Source organism: Lepeophtheirus salmonis, chromosome 4 (genome assembly GCF_016086655.4).
Source record: "Lepeophtheirus salmonis chromosome 4, UVic_Lsal_1.4, whole genome shotgun sequence".
Classification (NCBI taxonomy): domain Eukaryota; kingdom Metazoa; phylum Arthropoda; class Copepoda; order Siphonostomatoida; family Caligidae; genus Lepeophtheirus; species Lepeophtheirus salmonis.
Window position 1 is genome coordinate 33,592,062 of NC_052134.2, and position 23,782 is coordinate 33,615,843.

Genomic DNA, 23,782 nt, shown 5'->3' on the forward strand with positions numbered 1-23,782 from the left:
ATTTTTTTCTTTTTTACAAGTTTTTTGATTAATTTAATCAATCTTATTAAAAAAAAAAAAGAAGTCATTAAAGACACGGATTTATTTATTTATTATATAATATTAATTTTTGCTAAATACTCCCTGGTTTGGAACCTGTCATTAATATATCCAATTGTGCTCTTAAATAGAATGAGAGTATGGTGTTCATTTCAATCATAGTTTTATCTATTCTCAGCGCATATTTCATAATGATAAGTGGTCAATCTCAAGGTTTGAGTTAATTACAAGATTATACCATAACGCGTGTAAGACTGATGTTTGACTTCCACCGCCCTTTTAATAGCGACCCTTGTAGAATATGATTGGTTGCGTGTTTTGACAAAATCTATCCGTCTTACCCAGCAATGGGTACGATACATCAAATTGAAAGTTCTAGTAATAGTAACGTCATAGACTATGAGTAGTTGCCTGTTTTGTCAAAATCTGCCTGTTTTACCCAGCAGTCGGACCAATACATCTGATTGATTATTCTAGTAAGCCCGATTACATGATGGTCTAACCTTGATTTTCTACTCACTTTGGTCCAATCCTATGTGCTTATCACTTTTCATGCTGCTCAAGGACAGTAAATGCATATATCTAATAATTGAATATAATTTCTAGTATTATATAACAAATGTGTGAAGTGTGATGATAACTGACAAGATGCCCTATGTAGTTACTTATCTTGACTGCGCCAAAAGTGTGTCTATCTATAAATGCGTTTTTTAATTGAGATGTTGTTACCTTATGACGTGTTTATGTACTCATAATATGAATGATGATTGCTTGAATACCTATATTTAGAAAGCAAAGTTTATCTGTCTCTTTGTCTGGTGAGACTCATTTTTAACCACGAGCGTGTGTAGTTCAAGCTCAGCGCGTCTTACTTAAAAGGCCAGGGAGAGTACATATAAAAATAAATTAATGTTACTTTAGATGATTTGTAGCTACAAGCTTTGTAGGATCTAATGCTTTAAACCAAGTAGCGAAACTAGGTAACACGTGAAAAATGCCTTGGTGCACAGAAACTTTTTTTGTCCCCTAGAGGTACCCTTTATTATTTGCAGATATAATTATAAGTTATTATGTAATCTAATATATTTCACTTTTAATAAGATGATCATTTGAGGTCCGAAAGACAGACTTAGCTTAGTTAAGAAGATTTTTATAGTATGGAGTTGTGTTTACGCTAATTTGTTTATTCGGATTCAAAGATGAGGATGTTCATTCTGCGTTACTTTTTCAATTATCATTAATGTAAAAATATATATATTACAATTAAAGTATGGAATCCAAGTTAAGTCAAGTCTCCGAGTCCAAGTTCCCACCTCAAATTATAAATTTACTATTAATTTTTATAATAACGAGTAATAAATCATAAATGTGTAATGGGGTACGAACAAACTAATAAAGAATTATACCACTAGATGATGCGTCATACTTTGGGATTGTTCATATAAATGAAAGAAAGAAAAACTATGGTGAATGTTAAAAGCAAGGTTATTAGAAATACAAGGTTATACCAAAACGCGTGTACCATTGATATTTGACTTCCACCACGCTTTTAATATTGACGTCATAGTAGATGAGGGGTTGTGTGTTGTATCAAAATCTGTTTTTCTTTCCCAGTAGTCTGTACGATACATTAAATTGAAAATTTTAGCAATAGTGACGTCATAGACTATGAGTGGTTGCCTGTTTTGTCAAAATCTGCCTATCTTGCCCAGCAGTCGTACAATACATCAGATTGAAAATTCTAGCAACTCCGATAACATGATGGTCTAACCTTGCTTTTCTATTAACTTTGGTTAAAAGATTCTCCTTCCCTTTTAATCTCCCCTCTTCTTGATTTCTTATGATGTCATGTTATATATATATATATATGTGAAGTACTGCCTTTGTCATTCTTAGTATAAATAGCCGTAACTTGTATGTATGTATCAGAGTAGTGTTGATTAATATATCTTATAAGAATATACATGTGTTCCTATTAAACCAATCCTTGGATTATTCCTCCTCGTCTTCTCTTCCTCGTTTCTCTCGGTCGTCCAAAGGTTAATAGAAGTACAAGGTTAGACCATCATGAAATCGGCCTTGCTAGAATTTTCACAAAAAGTGGAAATCCTTCAACCGGAGTATGGATGATTAAAATCCAAATCTAATTTTAAGGAAGCGATGAAAGGAGAACTGGAAAATAGATTTACTAAATCTCAATGTAAACTCACTATCAGTGGGAAGAGGCTTGAAAATGGAATGAGGAGGATTTTGTTAAAGCAATGATACTGCAGTCTATTTCCTTAAAAGCCTACCGTTACATTCAATCCAATTGTCTACCTCCAGTTCCTAGTGTAACAATCCTAAAACGGTGGATCCGAAATCTTAAAACAGCTTCTGGAATACAATCAAATATTATTAAAAGAATAACTCAACCAAATCAAATCCCACGAAACTCCAAATGGGAACTTCGCTGTCTTGTGCTTTGATAAGATGAAGCTCCCGACCAATATCAAAAAAGGTATTTGGATGTGCCTATGGAGTAACTTTGGATATACAAAAGGATATTCTCCAATGCATGATAAATGTGATTGGAACAATGAAGCAAATTAAGAGAAATAAAAAGGGTGAAGTGGTGTTGCCTAAGTCATCTGCTTTGAAGTCCTGCCAAAAGGGCAGAAGTATTTCTTCAAAATCTTTGATATCATTGCATTAATTCATAAATAATGAAATTGGCCTTCCATATATATTGACATCTCGTTTAAATCAAGATTGCCTTGGAAACCTTTTTTCAAGAATAAGCTATATTGGATTAACCCACTGTCATCTTAATGCGGTAGAGGCCATGGATAGATTTCGGATACTCGTTATAAGTGGCTCAGAAAAAATGGTTGTTGAGAATGCTCCCGTCAGACCTGAAGGAGACCAATGTTTTGTTTCTATGTTTTAATAAATTACAGGTTGTATTGTCACCAATGCACTAATGTATATATACTAATCCTGCATTTCCTTTTAGGTACTATTTTGAGCGAAGTAGATCTGGAAGATAACATAGAATTTTATCAAGACTTTGATGATATAATTTATCCTCAAATCATTAAAGGTGAGATTGAGGAAGACATAAATAATGATGAAAATACAATAGAACAGCCATCTAATGATTTACATCATCCTAAAATCTGTAAAAATGAAGGACTTATTTATGTTGCTGGATATGTGGACAAATCGTTACATAAAAAATGTCCCACTCTGTGTTTTAATACTTCCAGCAATCAAGTTCCTCCAAGTCCATGGCTCAAAACACTGTCAAGAGGGGACCTGCATCAACCATCGGAATCTTTTTTGTAATTTTGGAAAAAAAATAGATAAGCATTTCATTAAGTTTCATGGGATTTTTTTTGATACCGAACCATATGTGATGGATCTACTCTTCATCATAATTGTGGAAAGGTATCCCAAGGAAGAATATGAAGTTATAAAAAATTTATTTGCACTCGTAGATTCATTAGACTAAAGTATATTAATATTGTAAACAGAAGTAGCATAAAAAGAAAAATAGCAAGGAACGTGCGTAAAACTGCTCATTTCATTAGCTAAAAAATAGAGAAGGAAATTATATATATATATTTTTTTGAGGGTCATTATTTAATTTTAAACAATAAACTTTCGAGATGTGAGTGTCTAAGTCTAAAAACCTTGTCAAGTAATTCCTTGGAAATTGGATGGACAACATTTTTTTCAAAGTAAAAGAGTTCTTTTTTAACACAACTGTAATGCTATTGGGTGCGATGTTTTCTTCTTGTGTCAAATCCACAAAGAGTCAATATGAGAACTGTTTGACTGTGGATTAATCAGTTCTATTTCAATAAAGTACTCGTTTTAAGATATTATAGTTTAATTAAATCATTGCATAACAATGCATATTATGATTTTTATTCAAATTCATGATCCCTAGTATATTTAATTATGTTGAACTTTTTAACACTTACCTACTCTTTAATACCGGGAGTAACGAAGTAACACGATCTTTTTTAGATTGAACTTCAAACATTCTCCAAGGAGTCTTCATCTAGTATCTTCTATTTGATGAAGAGTACTTATGATAATTTAAAGCCATAACGATAACATAGTCATAACAAACGACAGTCAATACAAATAACTTATAAGTAATTACAATATATATGGATTGAATACATTGTTCTTGGATTGAATGATAAAATTGATGATGAAAAGGCCGAAGAGTTAACACAGAATAGATAATAATTAATAAGCCTTCATTTTAATTTTCCAAATGGATTAGAGTGAAATCCGACAATCTTCGTTCCTCGCTGTAGTCCACTATAGTAAAGTGATCTTCTGTAGAAACTGAGACTTAGCTTCATATGCTTCACTACGACGTGGAAAATCCTCAATGGGTTTGAATGTCTTTTAATAAAATGAAGACCTTGTCAAATTCACCGACCTATATAATAACTGGATTCACAACCTGTAGAATAAAAACGAGAAAAAGAGTGAGTTACCCTTCTGCTGTTGGCAGCCATCTTGAGCTACCTATTTATACGAAACACTCTTTAGTGACTTGACTTATTCATAATAAGTTAATGCAAATTATTGTTGCATACAAGTCGAGGATTACCATGTCTTGTGTCGCATTTGTTTGCAAAAACAAGTATGCTACTGGAAATTCAATTTCATATCATCATTTTCCGACCTAGGATCCAGAGAGGTGCAGACAAGGGGTTAGGAATCTCAAGCGAGATGGCTTTACTCCCAAAAAGTTTTCGAAAATTTGTTCGGAACATTTTAGTCCGGAATTCTTAAATCGGACTCTGGACGTTATAAGGTTGAGAGAAAATGCTGTGCCTACTCTATTCAAAGCATTCCCGCCTCGCCTTCAGGAAGAAGTTGCAAGAACTCTTCGAAAACGCAAGTCTCCTACAATGAGGTACTCCTCACCTCCTAAAAAGGTCAAACCATCTCCTGGAATCGAGATAGATCCTTCCCACTTTGAGACTACGGAAAATGTGCAATTGAATCATCCCTATTCTCTCCTATCAGCTCAAGTAATTAAGGAGAGGCTCCAATGGCAAACGATTATGATTTCCGAGCTTGCAGACCGTTCTAAAAAATACAAATCTCTACACCTTAGTAAGAAAATTAACAGTGACGTCAAATAAAAAGTGACATCTTGCGAAAAAATGTTAAAATGCTACATGCATTGTATCTCCCAGGGTAACAGTTGCGTTTAGTAATTTATGTTCAAAAAAAAAAATATATAAAAAAAAGAGAATTTTATACTTATTAGTTATTTTAACCTTGAAAAATATCACCCTTATTTTGGAAAAAAAAAAAACCAAAAGCAGTACAACTATGACCCATTTTGCACACTAATTTGAATTGTTTAATTCAATCACGGATAGATAAAGGACTTCTTTTATTATATCAGGACAATACAAAATTAAATAAGTGAATAGATAATAATAGTAAACATAAATGATAATTGCCGCCACAACCTCTTCATTCAAAATTATAATACGTCATAACTCATATGTACGTCATACATAAAGTTATTGTATTATTATAAAAGTATTAATTTTGTATGATTATAATAAATTGAGATGAGGCACGGAGATTGAAATCGTACAACCTCGTTTTTGCTGAGGGGATACCTCCAATAAATAAATCTTAGATATTATGCAAGATTTGGAGACATGCCAGGGAACAAAGTAAAGTATCTTGATATACATGGAGATTATGTTTTTAGAACAACTATAAGACTTCAATAAAACAACATTTATAATGTAGAAAATAATTTATTCACATTAAATAAACCAATGAAAACCAATAATGATACATTCAAGAATACAGGTTGCATAAAAATATGCGTATAATTTTTTTAAATACCCTCACAGAAAAAAAATGAGTGCAGTAAAAATAATATTTCACCCTGAATACAGAAATGAAATGCACATTTACTAGCTACAACAGTTATAATATTAAATACAATATTTTTTGGATTTATACACATACAATGAATTTAAGATACATTTGACTTATCTTCTCCAGGATCACTATGTCTCTTGTATTTCCTATTTTCTTGCACATTAACAGAGAGAACATAGCTTTTAACTGAGAAATTAGACGTTTCTAAGCTATCAATTCAATCAATTTAAAAATCATCATAATTTTACTACGCATATAGCACTTATACACAAGGTCCATTGTATATATTAGTCTTCCACTATCCTTATTGATGGTGAAGAGAGCAAAATTTGCCAATTTTAACTTATTGATATACAAGAAATTAGAAGAAATCAATTTCTCAATTTTCGTAATCATCTCTTTTGGTTCCACATTTTAGTCTTTCTACCCAAGAATAACTTTCAAATAAGCTATGTCGTTATGAATTACATGAACAACCTTAACTTTATTTGAACGCCCACAATATACACAAACCTTGACACTGTATGGTTCTTATGATTTTGATAAGGATAAAAGCTATGCTCTTTCTCTTAAAATAACCCTAATGGGATGTCTGACAAACTGTTGAGTTGATTGGAGGAGTAAAACGTGCCAATTTGTTCATTTAATAACTCTAATTATTTACTGCGTCTTGCTTCAGAAGATACCCAATTCGTATTTCATCTTTCGCAAGATTAAGGAGTGTGTTTGGGGTACAAAAATGTTCGAATTATATCTTTTTTAGTATGCTTCCTTTTCATAGGCAGTGACGTGTAGAACGGCAGGAATTGTTATCCGATAGGTCGTCTACAAAGTATTTATTCAAAAATATAATCAGTCCACATTTGAATTCTAGTAGGTGTCTAATCCTTTCTACAGATATCTTTAATCCATAGCCTCCTAAGAGTTTGGCGTGTCGGTTCCACTCGCACAACATTAAGATGAGTGGAAAAGTCCTTATACTTTAAGTTCAAGTCGAATCTCAAGTCATGTCCAAGTCCTTGAATATTTTAATTGAGTCCTCATATGTGATTCAAGCTCATTTCAAGTCAATTACTATAATAAAGGTTCCATATTGTTAAGGCTTTTCCAGAGTCCACAATATACTACCTCTATAGTACAAGTTGAGTCAAGAGACTTAGCTATGGAGTCCAAGGCAAGTCTCGAGTCTTTGATTGTGATATCGTCTTCAAAATATGGAATCAATTCTAACTTAAGTTACAAGTCTCGAGTCCAAGTTTCCACTTCTGGCAATAACTGATCATTGTTTCCTAAATTATACAAATATTATTACAATAAAAATTAATAAATCATAAATGTATAATTGAGAACTACTAAATCCTACCTTCCTTGCCTTGAGTGTCCATAAGTCTTTGCATAAAGTCCTTTAGTTATCTATGGATCAGCTTGTCATTAAAAAACTTAAAGGGGAGTAGATATATTTAAAAAGATAATTAATTTGACTAGATGAGGTTTAGCAACTAGCGAGTGTAGCTAAAGCTCATATTAAAGAAAAAAAGGGGAGTACATACTATTTGGGCTGTAAATCTTAAGCATTATTATTATTATTATTATTTTTTTGCCAACCTGAACAATGTTCTTTATTTCTAAAGCTGTTATCATTATTCTTTTTAGTGGAGATAACATCCCGGTATTAAGTAACTATGTGTAAGTGTGCTCATGAAAAACGTAGAAGATTTGTTGGGGAGTTATCTGCTAAATCAATAAAAAAAAGTTTGTATGTTCTTCGACGCTAATAGCTCTGGACATTGTTGGGTACTTTTGCTAGTAAATTAATATCGTTATAGATGGAATTAAGCCATATCTACATGCGTATGGAGGGGATATTTGTAGGTCTCGATGGTAAAGCGATAGAAAAGCTTAGGGTATTACTGAATTTAGACTCTTGTTAATATCAATGCCTTTTATATACTCTTTTTATTGGAGGGGATTAGGGAAATGAATTACTTATATAAAGAGGAGAATCTTCTAAATTTAAAATGTATTTTGAAAACAATTTACAATAAATATAAGCGATAATTCTTCTTTCAGAGGCAGATGTTAACACCATGATGGTCAATGATCTATTAAGAATTAATTGAAAAAAGAGAACAGTTACCAACCGGTTTTTTTTCCTAATTTAAAAACTGTTTTGTTGTTTTTTTCTACAAAAATCCAACCCCTACATACACACAGCATATGCAATTTTTCTTTTGGTGTATAGCTGACAACCTGATAGGAAGGAAGAAGGAAGGAAAAAAACTGAACAAGTGGATGATGAGAGCGAGGACTAGAATGGTCGTTTACTGAGGATTGAAGAAGAAGAGCACGCGTGCGTTCGTAGAAACAAGCATTAAGGGTGAAAGAAGAAGAAGGCTCGCACTACTTGCTGGATAGAAAGAGAAAATAATATAAAGAAATAGAGAGGAAGAGAGACTTTGAATTAATGCTTTAAGATGTATTAAAGAAGTAGTCGTGTTGAGAATACAAAGATTATTGTTAGGGCGTGATGTGAGCGAATGAAGAAGAAGAATTATTTATAATGTTTAAGAAGCTCTTGTCAGGGTGTTCTCATCGAAAGAACAGTACTGGACTTTGTTCCGAGGATTCTTGCCGCAATAGTTTGAGCCTCGTTCCCTTTCCGGATGTGGATATTTTCACTCCAAAAGTGGAGTTATACACGGCAGAGGAGGAGTCAGGATCTGGAGATGAGGTACTGCGAGAAGAAGTAGAAGAGTTTGATGAAGAGGAAGTGGATGATATCCTCGCAGGGATGCTTCCTGTACCTTGCAAAAGAGGACGAAAGTCCACTGAGGAGTCATTAGGTATTGCCATTGGAAGGATGAAGTAGAGGAACGGATTTGATCTTCTTCTTATGCAATCTTGTTCTTCTTCGTTTCTTTCAGGGCTTCGTGATACGATCTGCGTTCTCTGTTCTAAAATATTCACCAAAGAATATTTATCCGTTCACATGGCCACCGTTCACGAAAAGCGTCGGGAGTACACTTGTCCTCAATGTGGTAAAGACTTTGGGCAAAAGACATCCCTTAATAATCATGTTCGCACAGTGCATCAGAAAATTAGGGACTATATGTGCGTTATTTGTAGAAAAGGGGTTGGACAGCGAACGACCCTTGCGAATCATATCAAAAATGTACATGAAAAGCGAAAAGACCTCATTTGTGACTTCTGTGATCGCTCCTTTGGCCAGAAAACCACTCTTAATAATCATATTAAAAGCATCCATGAAAAAATCAAGGCATTTGGCTGTGTGTATTGTCTCAAAACTTTTGGACAAAAAGCCAATCTCACAACGCATATAAGAAACGTTCACAACAAATGAGAATCTCTTCTCTCATCAAATTAGTTCAGGCTTCTGTTTCTTTTTGAAACAAATAAATTAAATGTGACTCTTCATTTGCCTCGTGATATAAACCAAATGATGACGGAAGGTCTCTTTACTATTGAAATCATAGTTATATAACATTAATAGTGAACTCCAAATATGTGTTTTCATACGTGTCTGTCTTTCCACACAGTAGCCTGCTGCTACGTCTCAAAAATGCAACAACAGTTTACCTCATATAATTACTAACCCTATGGAATGTTAATTTTTTTTGGAATTTCTTTCGGTGTAACTTACTACATGGATATACCCAACTATATGTACACGTCTCTCAAATAGTAGTGATACTATTCATTCATGTTATAGCTTTTATATGCTATATTATACATGTCTAATTAATATAATTAATCCCCTTCCAAATTATGGTGGCATTAAATCCCATACATACATACTTTAGATGTGAATATCATCAGTAGTCAACACTTACACTAACTATAATTTGTAAATACTACTAGAACTTCTGATAATGAAAATCTACTTATCAAACATACACAGAAATATATGAAAATTATCCATGTAACTACAAGTGATGTTCCTTTTTTTTCTTCGCAAGCATAAAATGTTCCAAAAATCCGACGAAAAAAAACAAAATTCTTTTTATATAAAGTGATGGGCTATGCTGCTGTTCCCCCAATAGGTCTTTACTTTCTCCCTTATGTTGTATGGTATAGTCTGTGTTCATGTTCTTCATTTTTCTTCTTTTTATTATTATTTCCTTCATTTTTTTTTTTTTTTTTTTTTACATTTTAGTACATTTAGTTATATACATATATAGTCTTTTTTTTTTTTTCTTCGTTGTGTTCAGCCCTCCCTTTCATTTTATAGCAGCATTATAAGAAGGAAGAAATGGCGTTTTTTTTTTTTTTTTTTTTTTTAAATGCTAGACCCTACTGCTTTATTGGGGGAAAAATATCTCATTATATCAGTTGCTATACACATGAAAAACGTTTTTCTCTTTATCTATTGACTCAAAAAGGGCTCGCCAATGATATAACCCCTCAAATTTCTAACCCCGCACTCCCCTAACAAAATGGTCTTTTACCAAAATAAGCAAGCATAAAATTTTCTTTTATAAAGAAAAAGTCATCTTTTTTCCTAGCTAGCCCTAGTAATATTTATTCCTATATCACTAAGTTGAAAATGGGTGCTAACAAAGGATTTCATGTGGATTCTTAATAACGTAAAGCAATAGACTTCTACAAAGTGTAAAAATACTGTATACAGATGCAGATATATTTCTTTATAATTTGTATTGATTATTCAATCAATGAGTAGAAACGATAGATTCAATAATCATTTCAAATAATGATTATTTTATCAAGTTGATGGAGGTGGAATTCTTTTGAGTCTATCTGAATAAAGTATTTAGTATTTTGCTCATATCATATTTATCTATATAATACGAATTTTTCGATCCAAATGCATTTGGGAAGAGTGAATTTGTAGGGTTTAACTGTTAGGTCGAATGCATTTTGGCAATGCTCCTTCTGTTGTATAGATGAAGGCTAATATTTTATCATTTGTAAGCAACGCAAAATTCTTCGTCACAACGTTAAAAAAATTTAATGAAGTTATAGGAATTTATGTAGAGAAACAGTGACCACATTTGCAACCTGTCAATAGTATTTCACAAGATATTGGATGAAATACAGGGTAAATACTCAATTACTGTAAACTAATTAACAAAAAATAAAGTGCTTCTAGAGTATTGCTACATTTAGTCTAAACATATTTGTCGTCCCAGTAAGAATTCCTGATCATTGCTAAATACTTCATCGTATCTCACTTCTACATAAGTTTCTTATATTTATCAACATTAAGTATTACATTTTTAGTTGTTGACGGTATTATTATAGTTTTTGATACGTAGCAGTATTTGAGTATTTACCTTTATTATTTTACTTGATTTAAATTCAAGTATAATATATATATTTTAAGAGATGCCCATATATGCAACAATGTTAAATACTATTCCTTGCTGGTATTGGAGATCCTCTAGAGGACGTTATACATCGGAGAAATTTCTCCATAATGCTCTCAATTCGCGTTTCTCAATTGATTTACTGTCTGGGATAAGATTTTAAATATTATCCTTTTTTCGGCTTAGTATAGATGGACTTCAACGAAGTGAATTGTGTCAAATAATAAAAAGATTTATGTTCAAGTATATAGTATCCTTTGGATATTTGCTAAATACAAAGTTTTTAACTGCAGTACAACTAAGTAAATTCACTATTTTCCTTTTGTTAGTATAAGCATCACATATCATTTATAAAACGATAAAGAATTCTGGCAACCAATCTGATTGTTTCGTATTTTTACTGTTAAAATAAACAAAAATCCTTCCTGTGAGAGCGTAACAACTTCCACACGTGAGACCATGTCCAATCAGGAAACAAGGAGGATCGGAATTTCAGTCCTCCTCCGAGCAGGAGTGCCTCATAACAACATTAAGGAACAGGTTGGGGCCTCGTTGAAGACAATTTACAACGTTTCCAAGCGCTTGGAGGCTGGGGGTGATCTCAAGCATTCCCCTGGGGCTAGCAGGAAGCCCACTGTCTCAACAAGGCAAGTAAAGGCAGTGTTCAAGAGGACTGCCAACAGGCCCATTGCTGACATGGGCAGAAAGAGATGGGAACGTCGAGATCAACTGTTTCAAGGGCATTGAAAAGGGCTAGAGGAAAGCCCCTGAGGTGTACTGAACGCCCTCTGCTAACTGAACGTCAGCGAGAAGTCAGACTTGAGCGTGCCAAGAAAATCTTGAATGATATCAAGAGCTCATCTGGACGCATCATCATTTTTTCAGATGAGAAAACTTTTACGGTCGATCCTGCTTTCAACAGGCAAAATGACCGTGTTGTGAGCCTTGGAGATGTGCAAGATAAGCACCGCTATGTGGCAACAACAAAGCACCCTGCTTCAGTGATGATGTTGGGTCTCGTGGCCTCCAACGGGAAGGCCATGAAGCCGGTATGGTTCCCCACTGGCTACAGATTAACAGTGGAGGATTATGTGGAGATTCTGGCGTCCAAGGTCCTTCCGTGGATCAAATCCATAGTCGGCAACTCTCCTTGGGTTTTTCAACAAGATGGAGCACCCGCCCACGCTTCCAAGAAAGCTCAGGAGTGGCTCAAGGACAACATGAACTTTTGGCCCAAGGACTACTGGCCCCCTCATAGCCCAGATCTGAACCCACTAGACTTCTCTATCTAGGCACACGTGGAGACCAAGGCCTGCAAAAAACGACACAAGAACATAAATGCCTTAAAGGCTGCTGTCAACAAGGCCTGGGCCTCCTTGGACGCCGCTTACATCCTGCAAGTCTGTGGCAGCTTCAGACGTCGCCTGACCAGTGTCAAATGGTGGCTACATTGATTAAATTTGATCACACACTATTTTATTATTCTAAAAATGTATGAATAAATTGTTTCTTAAGTCATTCGAAATGTAATTATTGTCTGCGATATGTTCTGAACAAAAATCGGTAAATAATTCTGGACGGCCCGGTACAATACCTTAATGACTATCTAAGGTGGTATGGATTCCCAACCCTGGTCCAATGTATACAGTATTTGTCATATAGACGATGCTATAAAGTGACAAGGGTATGGAATATAAAAGAATATGATCTAGTTAGATATATTAACTGATCAAGAATAAATGGTCACACAGATGCTAGATGGGCCTTAAGACAACATGTCGCCATTATTGGAGAATGTTCATTAAGACTTGATGATACAGACACAGTATTCCAAGCTGAAGTTGAAGCTATAAGAAATCTAGCAAGTAATCTGCAATTTGACGAAACGAATGACAAGAAGATATTTATATTATCTGATAGCCTGTCTGCTATATATAGTTTAAATATAAAAACAGGAAGCATGTTACGAGAAAAAATTTCTTTCTATAAATATGCCCTCAAGAATTGCAAGTGCGATATCACAGTGGGAAAAGATCAAGGGCCATAATAATTACACAGTGAACGAATTTGCTCATACTTTGACTAAGGAGGGTGCACAAGGGGGTACGTCAGTCTCTGTCCCCAATTCCATCTGTAAGGCTAACAAACCTCCTAGAAAAACCACTTTGAATGAGTGGTGAACTATCTGGCAATAGTTGGATAGCTGCTGCCAATCTAGGCACTTTATCGGAATAAAAATTTACAAATACAAAAGACATCAAATCTCAAGTATAGTGGCTATGGTTTGTGGTCACATACAACTTAATATACATAGTTTTTAAATAGATAAAACCCTGAACCCCATCTGTTGACTCTGTGAAGAAGATGAGGAAACACCATTTCATATTATTCATGTGCCCAGCCAACATATAACATAATATTACCGTTAGAATATGGTAAAATAAAGGTTTGTTTAAAATTTACCAGAAACTATTGTTATATTTACATTGACTAATGTTTATAAATATAACGAAGAGATTCGTAATTTTGATAACCATGAGACAACTTAATAATAATTTGACTGATCATACTGAAGTTATTATGACGTTGTTTCACGGTTATGAAAATAACGAAACAGGTAAGTTGTTATTACTTTGTATCATGATTATTAAAGTTTGAACCCAAAATCGATGATATGAACGATTACACAAGTATATACTGCTTAATTGCGCCTTTACCAACAACTATATTACTCATTTTTTGTACTGATCCAAAGCTGGCATCAATTTTCGATTTGAGGAGCTAATTCGGAAAATCGTAACTATATAAATTTAGAAATTTGTCCTATTTTTATATGATTAAACACACAGACAAATAGACGAACAAATGTATTTGATATACAAAAATTCTTCGGGTGCTGTCACCACCTAAAGCATTAAGCCAAGTAGCGCATCGAAGGCTAACGTCATTTTTAGCGAAAAAAAGAATCTTGGTTTGAATTTACTTTTTTTTGTCCGCAAGAGGTATTATTATTTCAAGCATTTTGTTAAATCATTTCAAGTTCCCTCGTGAATTAGTCAAGTACTGTCTGCAATTTTACTTAATTAATTATTCATATACTTTTTATTAAACAATTATGGAGAAGGAAATAATGATTCATCAAGAAGAAGGCTTGTCCAGTGTCGGGGAAGGGGCTGGAGACTATCCCATCCAGGAAAACCTATAGTTGAAGTAGGAGCGGTTGCAAAGGAGAAGTCTCCTGAACAAAGTACTTCTTCCTCAACCAGTCAATCCGACTTATTACCCTTGATCCTTCCTCTCGTCTTAGAGCAACTTAAATCATTAGCGGACATATACTACTGAGAATGATTTCATTAGAGGAGCTTAGGCGGGTTCAAAATCTGCTAATTTTTACCTCCAGAAGGATTCAATCAAACTCCTTCAGGAAGATGTCTTCTCTCCTATGGCTTCATTATCCCATAATGATTGCAAAGCTTTCGTCCTGGACAAGTTCCTTCTTTGGAAGGAAAGTCATGATGCCTTGGAGCCGGTCGGAGCTAATACTGAATTACGAAGGCTGGAGGGTAATTTTGCTTATGTGACTATCGCCAAAATTCAGAGAGCCAACAGGCTAAGTCTTCGGCCCATCATGGGGGCATATGAAGAAGTAAACAAATTGAACACTTTGTTCAAGACTGATCTCTCCACGGAGAAATGAAGCTAAGGGGCTGAGGGAATTAAGAAGGCTGGTTTTCTTCTTTGGGACTTCCTTGAGTGCCAGCGAAGGATTGAAACCAGGTTTATGATCAATAAGATCCAGACTCTTCTCTATCCCATGAAAGCCTACTTGAAAAGAGAATAATGTTTGATAGCTCATATCATGACATGGATCTGAAATTCCTGCTGTCCAAGGATTCTGTGAAGGCCATTTTAGAGGTTGCTAAGATAGAAAGGCCCCTAATTAACGCCATTAAAGGTATTAAGTTCCAAAAAAGAAAATTTTCGGTAGATGCACCATCGCCCAAAAGAACGAATAATCGAGAAGAAAAAAGACCCAAATAATCCGGATTCAACTTCCAAGGAACTGGTCGGCATTCTAATCGGGGAAAAAAGAGAGGAGATATGCTTTTATTGATACTTTGGTATCAAAAAACTTGCTGCACCTCTTATCTAAAGAATTAAACCTTTACTCAGATCCATTAATATTTAAAAAATGTGCCTATATGAAAGGAGGAATTTGATTTAGCAGAGGAGGTGTGGTTAATTCAACTTTTTATAATTTCCCTTTACTCTCTAATTTAATTTTTTAATGGTTAAATGGTCAAAATTCAAAAAGTAATCAATGAATTCAAAGAAAAGAAATTTAATATATAAATATATTTAGAGAAACATTATTATACCATAGAGAATTTTATATTTATGTGATTATAGTTATTATTATTATATATATATACTATGTTTATTAGTTATTGTTATTTTATTTTTGGGGTGTTTCTTCTTCGGAAGCAAATTTAAATTTCACACCATGGGTATGATCAGTTTTAAACGCGTAGGTTATGGTTAGAACAATATTGGGCTTAAGATACTTTCTGGCCTTTGGTGGTGTCCTTGTAAAAAATATTTCATGTTCAAAATGATTTTCACATACATAATGGTCAGCATGTTTCCAATTAGGAAGATATTTAAAATTTGATATCCATTTTTTTCTTCTTACGACTTCTTTTGGATTTTTTGCAATGGGAAATTTAAAAAAGTGAACATTTTCATGAAGCTAAACTGAAATCTAAACCCCCTACTAGTTCAATAATTAATGAAGGTTGAGAGATTGAAATGAATTCGTATTTCGATATATAAAAGCATAAAAAATTATTTGAAAAACAAAGCAAACATGAGCTCTCTAGCATATGTACAAGTCGATCACTTGAACGTGATCGAATATTAAATATCTTTGAAGTTTGTATTGTATAGATATTATAATTGTGTTTAAATATAAAAGAATAAAAAAATGTGTAAACTGAAACCGGAATTAATATTGGATCGAATTCTACAGTCATAACAGAAATTCAATATTTAAATCGATCATAGTTATTTGTTATAAATCAATCTCTATGGAGAACCAATTAAAACGTTCAATCAAGATTTCTAAGCAGAGCAGCTTCTTTTTATTTTCAAGAAAGTGCAAATGCGATAGGACCGTTAGTTTTACATAATAAATAGTTATAATAATATTAATGAGTTAATGTTCGAGAGATACTATGACAGGTTATCACTAAAGCAAAAATAAAGGGTGCGTGACAATAAATGAGAAATGTTGCGTAAGACAACGAGTTGTATTATACAAATATGAATAGACATTAGTTTTATATCTTTTAGACAGTATGGACTTTTTAATATTTGTAAGTGTATCTTTTTTAATTAGTTTAATTATTGTTATGTCATTTTATATTTATTTTTTGGAAAAATACATCTCGATGATATATCTCCAGAGGCTTTTAATTCAGCTATGATGATATTGTCAAAGTTTGAGAAATAATACATTAAGTTGTTTAGATGCCAATAGCGCTTACAAAAATCGAGTGTCTATTTCCCGAATTCGAGACTGTCGTAGAAAATGATTATGAGGCTAAGGCAATAGCTATATTCACGACAAATAGTTTGTTTCCTCAGCAAACCACTAAACGTACTGAAAATTCGAAGAGTCAAGTCTTAGATAAGACAAGTTGTCTTTTTCCATGTGATAAAGCATTTGTCTCGTTCGAAACCTCAGAGAAAGAATGGAGGTTTTTTTTGGACCGATGGAAATTGTTAAATAATCGATCATTCGTTCCCTGTGGCTATCAATGCAGTGATTTCAAAAAGGAATAATACTGATTGTGGATGGTTAAAAAGAACGGAGCCTCTTAAAATACCTAGAACCCCACCTTTTGAATGCACGGAGATATTATTTTTTAGCAAAATACATTTTGATCATATATCTTAATAGGATTTTGATTCACTCACGATACCAGAAAGTGACTGTTTGAGGCGTATAGTACCAGTTGAGAAGCCAAGCTTATTGCCTTTTGAAGCCTTTTATGAGAAAATAGGCAATTGACCGATATGTAACATGTACTTTTAATACATGTTTGCATCAACCTATACCTAATGTTAAGGGTCCACTGATTAAGATCATATTAGAGCCAGGCTAGGGATTTATATACTCCTTCGCCACTACCCATTCACTGGAAAGATAAAGTGGAAGGAGATTTAAAAAATATTATAGAACGTGTACCAATGAGCGAATAAAGTGAATGGTGCCACAGAATGGTAGTAAGAAGGAAAAATAATGGAAATCTTAGACGCAGTGTGTGAACCGGCATCTGACAGCATTTATAACATCTTACATATAGATTCATATAGAAAAGAGCAACCTGGTTTTTTGTCGTGTTGGGATGGATATATCGACGTTTTGATGATATTCGTATCTGCCTATTTCGGAAGAGTTTGTTGTGTCGATTATACTTTTAATGTATGGTATACAACTAGATGATAATTTTTGGGAGGATAATTGTTTTTCTGGAGCGCACGGAGAAATCTGGCATTCTATTAAACGAAAATAAATTCCAATTATAATAAGATTGTCGACATTGAAGGGTTCAGAATTTGTTATAAGCAAGTAGAACCCTTACCCAGACTTATTGAGTCGATTTGTTTATTCCAAACTCTCAAGTCGATTAGCAACATTCAGTCATGGTTCGGACTTGTTGACCAAGTAGTTCATTATGTACATATTAAATATATAATGAAACTATTAAAACCAACACTTAGTCCAAAAATAGTAATGGAGTGACGTAGATCTATGGACAAGCTCGTGAGAAATTATGCTCTTGAACTCAATAAATTCGATAAATTAAAATTATCTACTAATCGTGAATGGATCTCTTCATTGTTTCGATCTTGGTATCTCCTTCCCAAGGATAGAGTCCACTCTATTCCCTTATAAGGTCTGGTAGTTTTCCTCCAATGAATTTTAATCCTGTCGTCTCTCGTGGATCGAACATCTCTTGAGATGGATGAACAAATTATAAAATTATCTTCCTTCGATTTTTCCTTTGTATCTAAGTCTCAGAGAACATAGAAGTCCACTTCTTTCTGTCTTAATGATTGAAGAATGATCTTAGGCCTAAGCATTTGTCAAATTTAAAACACATTTTAATATGAAATTTGTCAATGTTAGAATGATTTAATTTTTTAAATGCGTTGTTTTTTACATTATATATTTTAGTTATATGGTAATAACTTTAAATTGTTGTCGCACATAATTGTAATTAACATTTCTTTTTTTATATTTCACATCCTGAGTCTATTATCTGAATCTGAAAGTAATTGGATCATGTCATAGTATTAATTATTAACCCATATTCATTGTTATATATGAATGGATGGTTTCCTACCCAAGGAAGAAGTAGACTACTCTCGTATAAAGTTTATCTTGGGTTGGTTATCTTCTTAGGATAAATTTCATGCCAACATCAGCACCGTATATATCATAAATCGAGCACTTCTTGTTGAGGATAAAGTATCTTGGATCTCTTTTTTCCCTAATTCTTAAAGAACCGTCTTTCCGTTTTTAATGAATACAAATCGATTTAAGCAAAGAAAATAACAACTACATTTAAAGTTAGTCTCTCCATTTGCACAAAATATTAAATAAATTTTAAAACATATTTCAATTTTAGGATTATAGCTCATGTATAATATTCATATTCTGATTATACTTAAATTTTTACATGGCCTCGTTGAAGACAATTTACAACATTTCCAAGCGCTTGGAGGCTGGGGGTGATCTCAAGCATTCCCCTGGGGCTGGCAGGAAGCCCACTGTCTCAACAAGGCAAGTAAAGGCAGTGTTCAAGAGGACTCCCAACAGGTCCATTGCCGACATGGCCAGAAAGAGATGGGAACGTCGAGATCAACTGTTTCAAGGGCATTGAAAAGGGCTAGAGGAAAGCCCCTGAGGTGTACTGACCGCCCTCTGCTAACTGAACGTCAGCGAGAAGTCAGACTTGAGCGTGCCAAGAAAATCTTGAATGATATCAAGAGCTCATCTGGACGCATCATCATTTTTTCAGATGAGAAAACTTTTACGGTCGATCCTGCTTTCAACAGGCAAAATGACCGTGTTGTGAGCCTTGGAGATGTGCAAGATAAGCACCGCTATGTGGCAACAACAAAGCACCCTGCTTCGGTGATGATGTTGGGTCTCGTGGCCTCCAACGGGAAGGCCATGAAGCCGGTATGGTTCCCCACTGGCTACAGATTAACAGTGGAGGATTATGTGGAGATTCTGGCGTCCAAGGTCCTTCCGTGGATCAAATCCATAGTTGGCAACTCTCCTTGGGTTTTTCAACAAGATGGAGCAACCGCCCACGCTTCCAAGCCCAAGGACTACTGGCCCCCTCAGAGCCCAGATCTGAACCCACTAGACTTCTCTATCTAGGCGCACGTGGAGACAAAGGCCTGCAAAAAACGACACAAGTACATAAATGCCTTAAAGGCTGCTGTCAACTAGGCCTGGGCCTCCATGGACGCCGCTTACATCCAGCAAGTCTGTGGCAGCTTCAGACGTCGCCAGACCAGTGTCATTGAGTCAAATGGTGGCTACATTGATTAAATTTGATCACACACTATTTTATTATTCTAAAAATGTATGAATAAATTGTTTCTCAAGTTATGTGAAATGTAATTATTGTCCGCGATATGTTCTGAACAAAAATCGGCAAATAATTCTGCATGGCCCGGTATAAAGACAATGATATCTCATATAAGCTAAAAGAAACACAAAATATAATTGTGAAAAGAGTGCAGATATTCTAATAAATACCAGCTTAACCAAACTGCACTGCCGCACATCTTATTTTTCACCTATTTAACACTTTATAGTTAACGTGGATTTACCAAAAACACACCATAGACCAGAAAGCAGTGGATTTCTTTGGCGAATCAGATCTGCATCAGAGAAAGTTTGCCAATAAAGTCATGGTAACAGTTTTTTGGTATGTACGTCTTATAATTTACATTGATTATCTTCAAAAGGAAAGAAAAATCAATGGCTAATATTATGATAAAATTACTCAACCAATTCAATTACAATTTGAAGAAAAAAGGATCAAATTTGTCAAAGAAAAGAGTTATTATAGACCAACAAAATTTCATGAATTGAAAACAATGAAATATCATTTGATAAACATTTCATGAATTGGGGTACAAATTACTCAGTCTCAGATTATATATCAACAAAGCAGTGAAATTAGGAACAAAAAAGGTGGTTATAAATAGGGGTTCGACATTTTTAAATAATCTAATACGATGTTCCTCCACTTCCCATCTGATTCAAGTGCCTCTGAAGTAATGCTAATACACTATTTACTAGAATAAGAAATTTATGTTCTGGGTATAACCAACCAGTTACAAATAAGCCCCACGCCCCGCACGAAAACACATATATAAATATATACATCTATTCATATTTCCTAAATTTTGCTTTTTTTACCATATGTTGAAAAAAATATTCTAGAGGATATCGAGAACATAAAAAAAATCCGCAAAGAATCCCATTTCTGGAGAAAAAAAAAGCCTTAGGGCCCGAGTATTAAGAAACCATTTTTAATAGGGTTGGCGTTTTAATCAAGTTTTCATTCATTGTAAGAAAATATAAAAACATAACTCTTATTTTTGAAAAAAATTGCTGTATGTAAAAAAAAGTTCGATATGGATAGATTTTTTAATTTTAACTTTTAATTTTCTTATATAATGCTTAATAAATATGCAATTTAAGGTGTATGAAAAGTTTTCGTTTTAGCTATAACATAAAGTAATTGAACATTTTTTAAAAATTTTATAAATATATATTATCTGGCCACGTGTGTAAATTTTGCGTCAAAATACTTCTGATGTGAACAAATCACACTCTTAATACATCATCCAAAAAAGAAAAAAAAATTGTAGGTCACATCTTGGTTTCTTAAAAATTTAACTAAAAAAAGATATATCATTAATATATTGGAATATAGCTCTCAATGCTAATTACAAAATTTAATAAGTAAAATATAGTCGTAAAATCAATGGGCCACATTTAAAAAAAAATAATTTCATTGTTTGACTTTTTTGAAGATCACAAGGGCTGTGGAAAATTTGTTCATAGGTTCTGATCCACTTATTCGGAACTGTAAACAATGATTTTTATATATTATAAACGTGATCTGAGTGTTATTCAAAGTAGTATTGTGTCAAATTCAGTCCATTCTTTACAATTGAACTTGAGTCGATAAACTAAAAAAGAGGGGAAAAATAGAAAATTAAGTGACTACACATGCCCATTGACCATTAATAAAATAGGCAATATTAATCAAGCAAAGATTGTCTGTTTGTCGGTTGATACCTCATTTTTGAGTTGCGCTTAATTTTATATAACTGCGCGCTACTTGATATAAAAAATAACACCTCTACACTGAGCGTGTGTAGGTAAAGCTCAGCCCCTCATAAAAGAAAAGAAGAGGAGAGTATATTCATTTATTATTTAATCAATGTTTGTCTGAAAGTCTACCCATAATAACTCTGATCCATGCTGGGTACTCTTGTGTGACTTTAAATGCATTTCTTCCCTACTTTTTTTTAGCTTTTTGAGTGCCAATACAATAATATTTTTTTAGTAAATATGAAATATTAAAAGTCGTTATAAACCCGTAGTAAATATCAAGTCTGTCGCTTCAAAGATTAAATGAATTTGATTGTAAATTGGGATTGATTAGAAAAAGTCAGTTAGGTACAGTAATGCCACCAATCTCAAAGTATTTAATGAAGTTCAATGATAAATATCAAGCCGACTCAATAAAATATGAAGTCGACTCCGTTTTGTTTTTGTGTTGGAATTTAAAAATTGTTCGACTCGACACAACACTAATTCAAAGTGACAATATCCTACCTCATTTGACCAATGATGTGCAAGATAACTTATATTTTTAACTAGTTAAGTAAAGTTAATTATATTTTATTTTTATAATAATTAGTTGAGTTAAAGCTAATGTCGATTTCAATGAAAATTAATTAGTTAAGTTAAAGTCGCATTCGAGATTTGGGTAAGAGATTAATTTGAACGTAAGTTGAAATTTTTGTCCCAAGATTATGAATTTTTTTATTTTTTATACTAGATGAAATATTTTTAAAAAAATCTATAAAAGTGTAAGGCTGATGACCTTTATAGTTTTAGGCCACTGATGTGAAGTAATACATCGCTTGGTCAACATCATTGTACTCATCATCCTAAAAAAGAAAGCTACATCTCCGAAAAATATCGATTAGCATTAATTATTGCAATATGAAAGTTGTTTTTCCACAAACTCTGTAACCAAATCAAGCTTAACGTTTTCCAGGTCGCTTCAATATTCTTCAACCCAACTCCCTAATTCGATGAAGATTCAAACAGACAATCCGTTGACACATAAATATTTGTATTGCACCATACAAACTGAAGTATATCTTTCACGTGCTCTAAGTACGGAATAAACCCTAGATGACGCATTACCTGGGAAATAACAAAATCGTTCCATATCAGTATTCTGTCGTGAGTGTGAAATGTTCTATGTTCGCCTTTGAAACAGAATCTATGGCTGTTATGAGCGATTCCACAGTTTGAGCCTTGATAAGAAAAGATAAAAATTAATATCAATAGTCATCAAATTTTATCTAACTTGGACAACATGTTTTTAAAACTTTCTTCCCAGGTATACTGTATTTTATCTTAGCTACTATACTTAAAATAGTTAAGGAATATGTGTACAAGTTTTGAGACATTTCAATCAATTTCATATTTGAAAAGATGTCATTTCGATAGAAGGAGATGTTGAAATGAGTAAATCATTTTTGAGTCTCGCCACTAAAGGGTTAAATCCAAGAAGCATTGTGTTTTCCTTATATTTAAAATAAGGGAAAGACCTCTCCAACAGGCCTTCGACAGAGGTGAGAAAAACAGTGTTCATTACCAAGTGGTCCCTTAAAATCTGAAAACTTTGAATTTTAAACTTCAACAAGATATAATGTATTAATCAAAAATTGAATTTTAACAAAATTATTACTATAAATAAATGTGTGTCTGAGCTCTCTCAATCATTCATGTAGCTGCCCTTAGCTGCAATGATGAGTTCCAGGCGGTGGCGGAAGGCCTGATACCAGCTGCGGATGTAGTCATCTGTCATGGCGTGCCAGTGCTGGGCGCCAGTGGATTTGATGGCCTCGGTCGTTGGATGACAGATACTTCCAAAAGGTGTAGTCAAGGGGATTTGCATTAGGGGTGTAGGGGCCAAAAGGGTCAAAAAAGAGTTTAAAAACTCAAAAGACTAACTCAAAAAAACTTGCAATGGAGAATAGGGGTTCTTTCATTGCAGGTGTCTTAATTTAGCGAAATAAGTATTAATTTCAATCACTCAATCTTCGTTAACTATTGAGTTAGTAAGTGTTCA

At 33.7% G+C, this 23,782-nt stretch overlaps 1 protein-coding gene and 2 long non-coding RNA genes across 3 annotated transcripts; all 3 read left to right on the forward strand.

Annotated features, from left to right (window-relative positions):
- Positions 1 to 1,752: 1,752 nt before the first annotated feature.
- Positions 1,753 to 5,342, forward strand: LOC121115772 (uncharacterized). Its single transcript, XR_005863665.2, has 2 exons — positions 1,753 to 2,978; positions 3,035 to 5,342. It is a non-coding gene; the product is annotated as an uncharacterized lncRNA (long non-coding RNA).
- Positions 5,343 to 8,031: 2,689 nt separating this feature from the next.
- Positions 8,032 to 9,905, forward strand: LOC121115773 (uncharacterized). The gene is made up of 2 exons (XM_040709909.2): positions 8,032 to 8,804; positions 8,886 to 9,905. Exons 1-2 carry the CDS (start codon positions 8,522 to 8,524, stop codon positions 9,320 to 9,322), a joined length of 720 nt encoding a protein of 239 aa, XP_040565843.1. The 5' UTR covers positions 8,032 to 8,521; the 3' UTR covers positions 9,323 to 9,905.
- Positions 9,906 to 16,638: 6,733 nt separating this feature from the next.
- On the forward strand, positions 16,639 to 19,996 carry LOC139905200 (uncharacterized). Its single transcript, XR_011779787.1, has 2 exons — positions 16,639 to 18,944; positions 19,004 to 19,996. It is a non-coding gene; the product is annotated as an uncharacterized lncRNA (long non-coding RNA).
- The last annotated feature ends 3,786 nt before the right edge of the window (positions 19,997 to 23,782 follow it).

Bases quoted from the DNA above. Each gene is read 5' to 3' on its own strand.
- LOC121115773 (XM_040709909.2), top strand. From the start codon at position 8,522: ATGTTTAAGAAGCTCTTGTCAGGGTGTTCTCATCGAAAGAACAGTACT. The intron at 8,805-8,885 runs GTATTGCCATTG...CGTTTCTTTCAG, and splicing joins GTCCACTGAGGAGTCATTAG to GGCTTCGTGATACGATCTGC.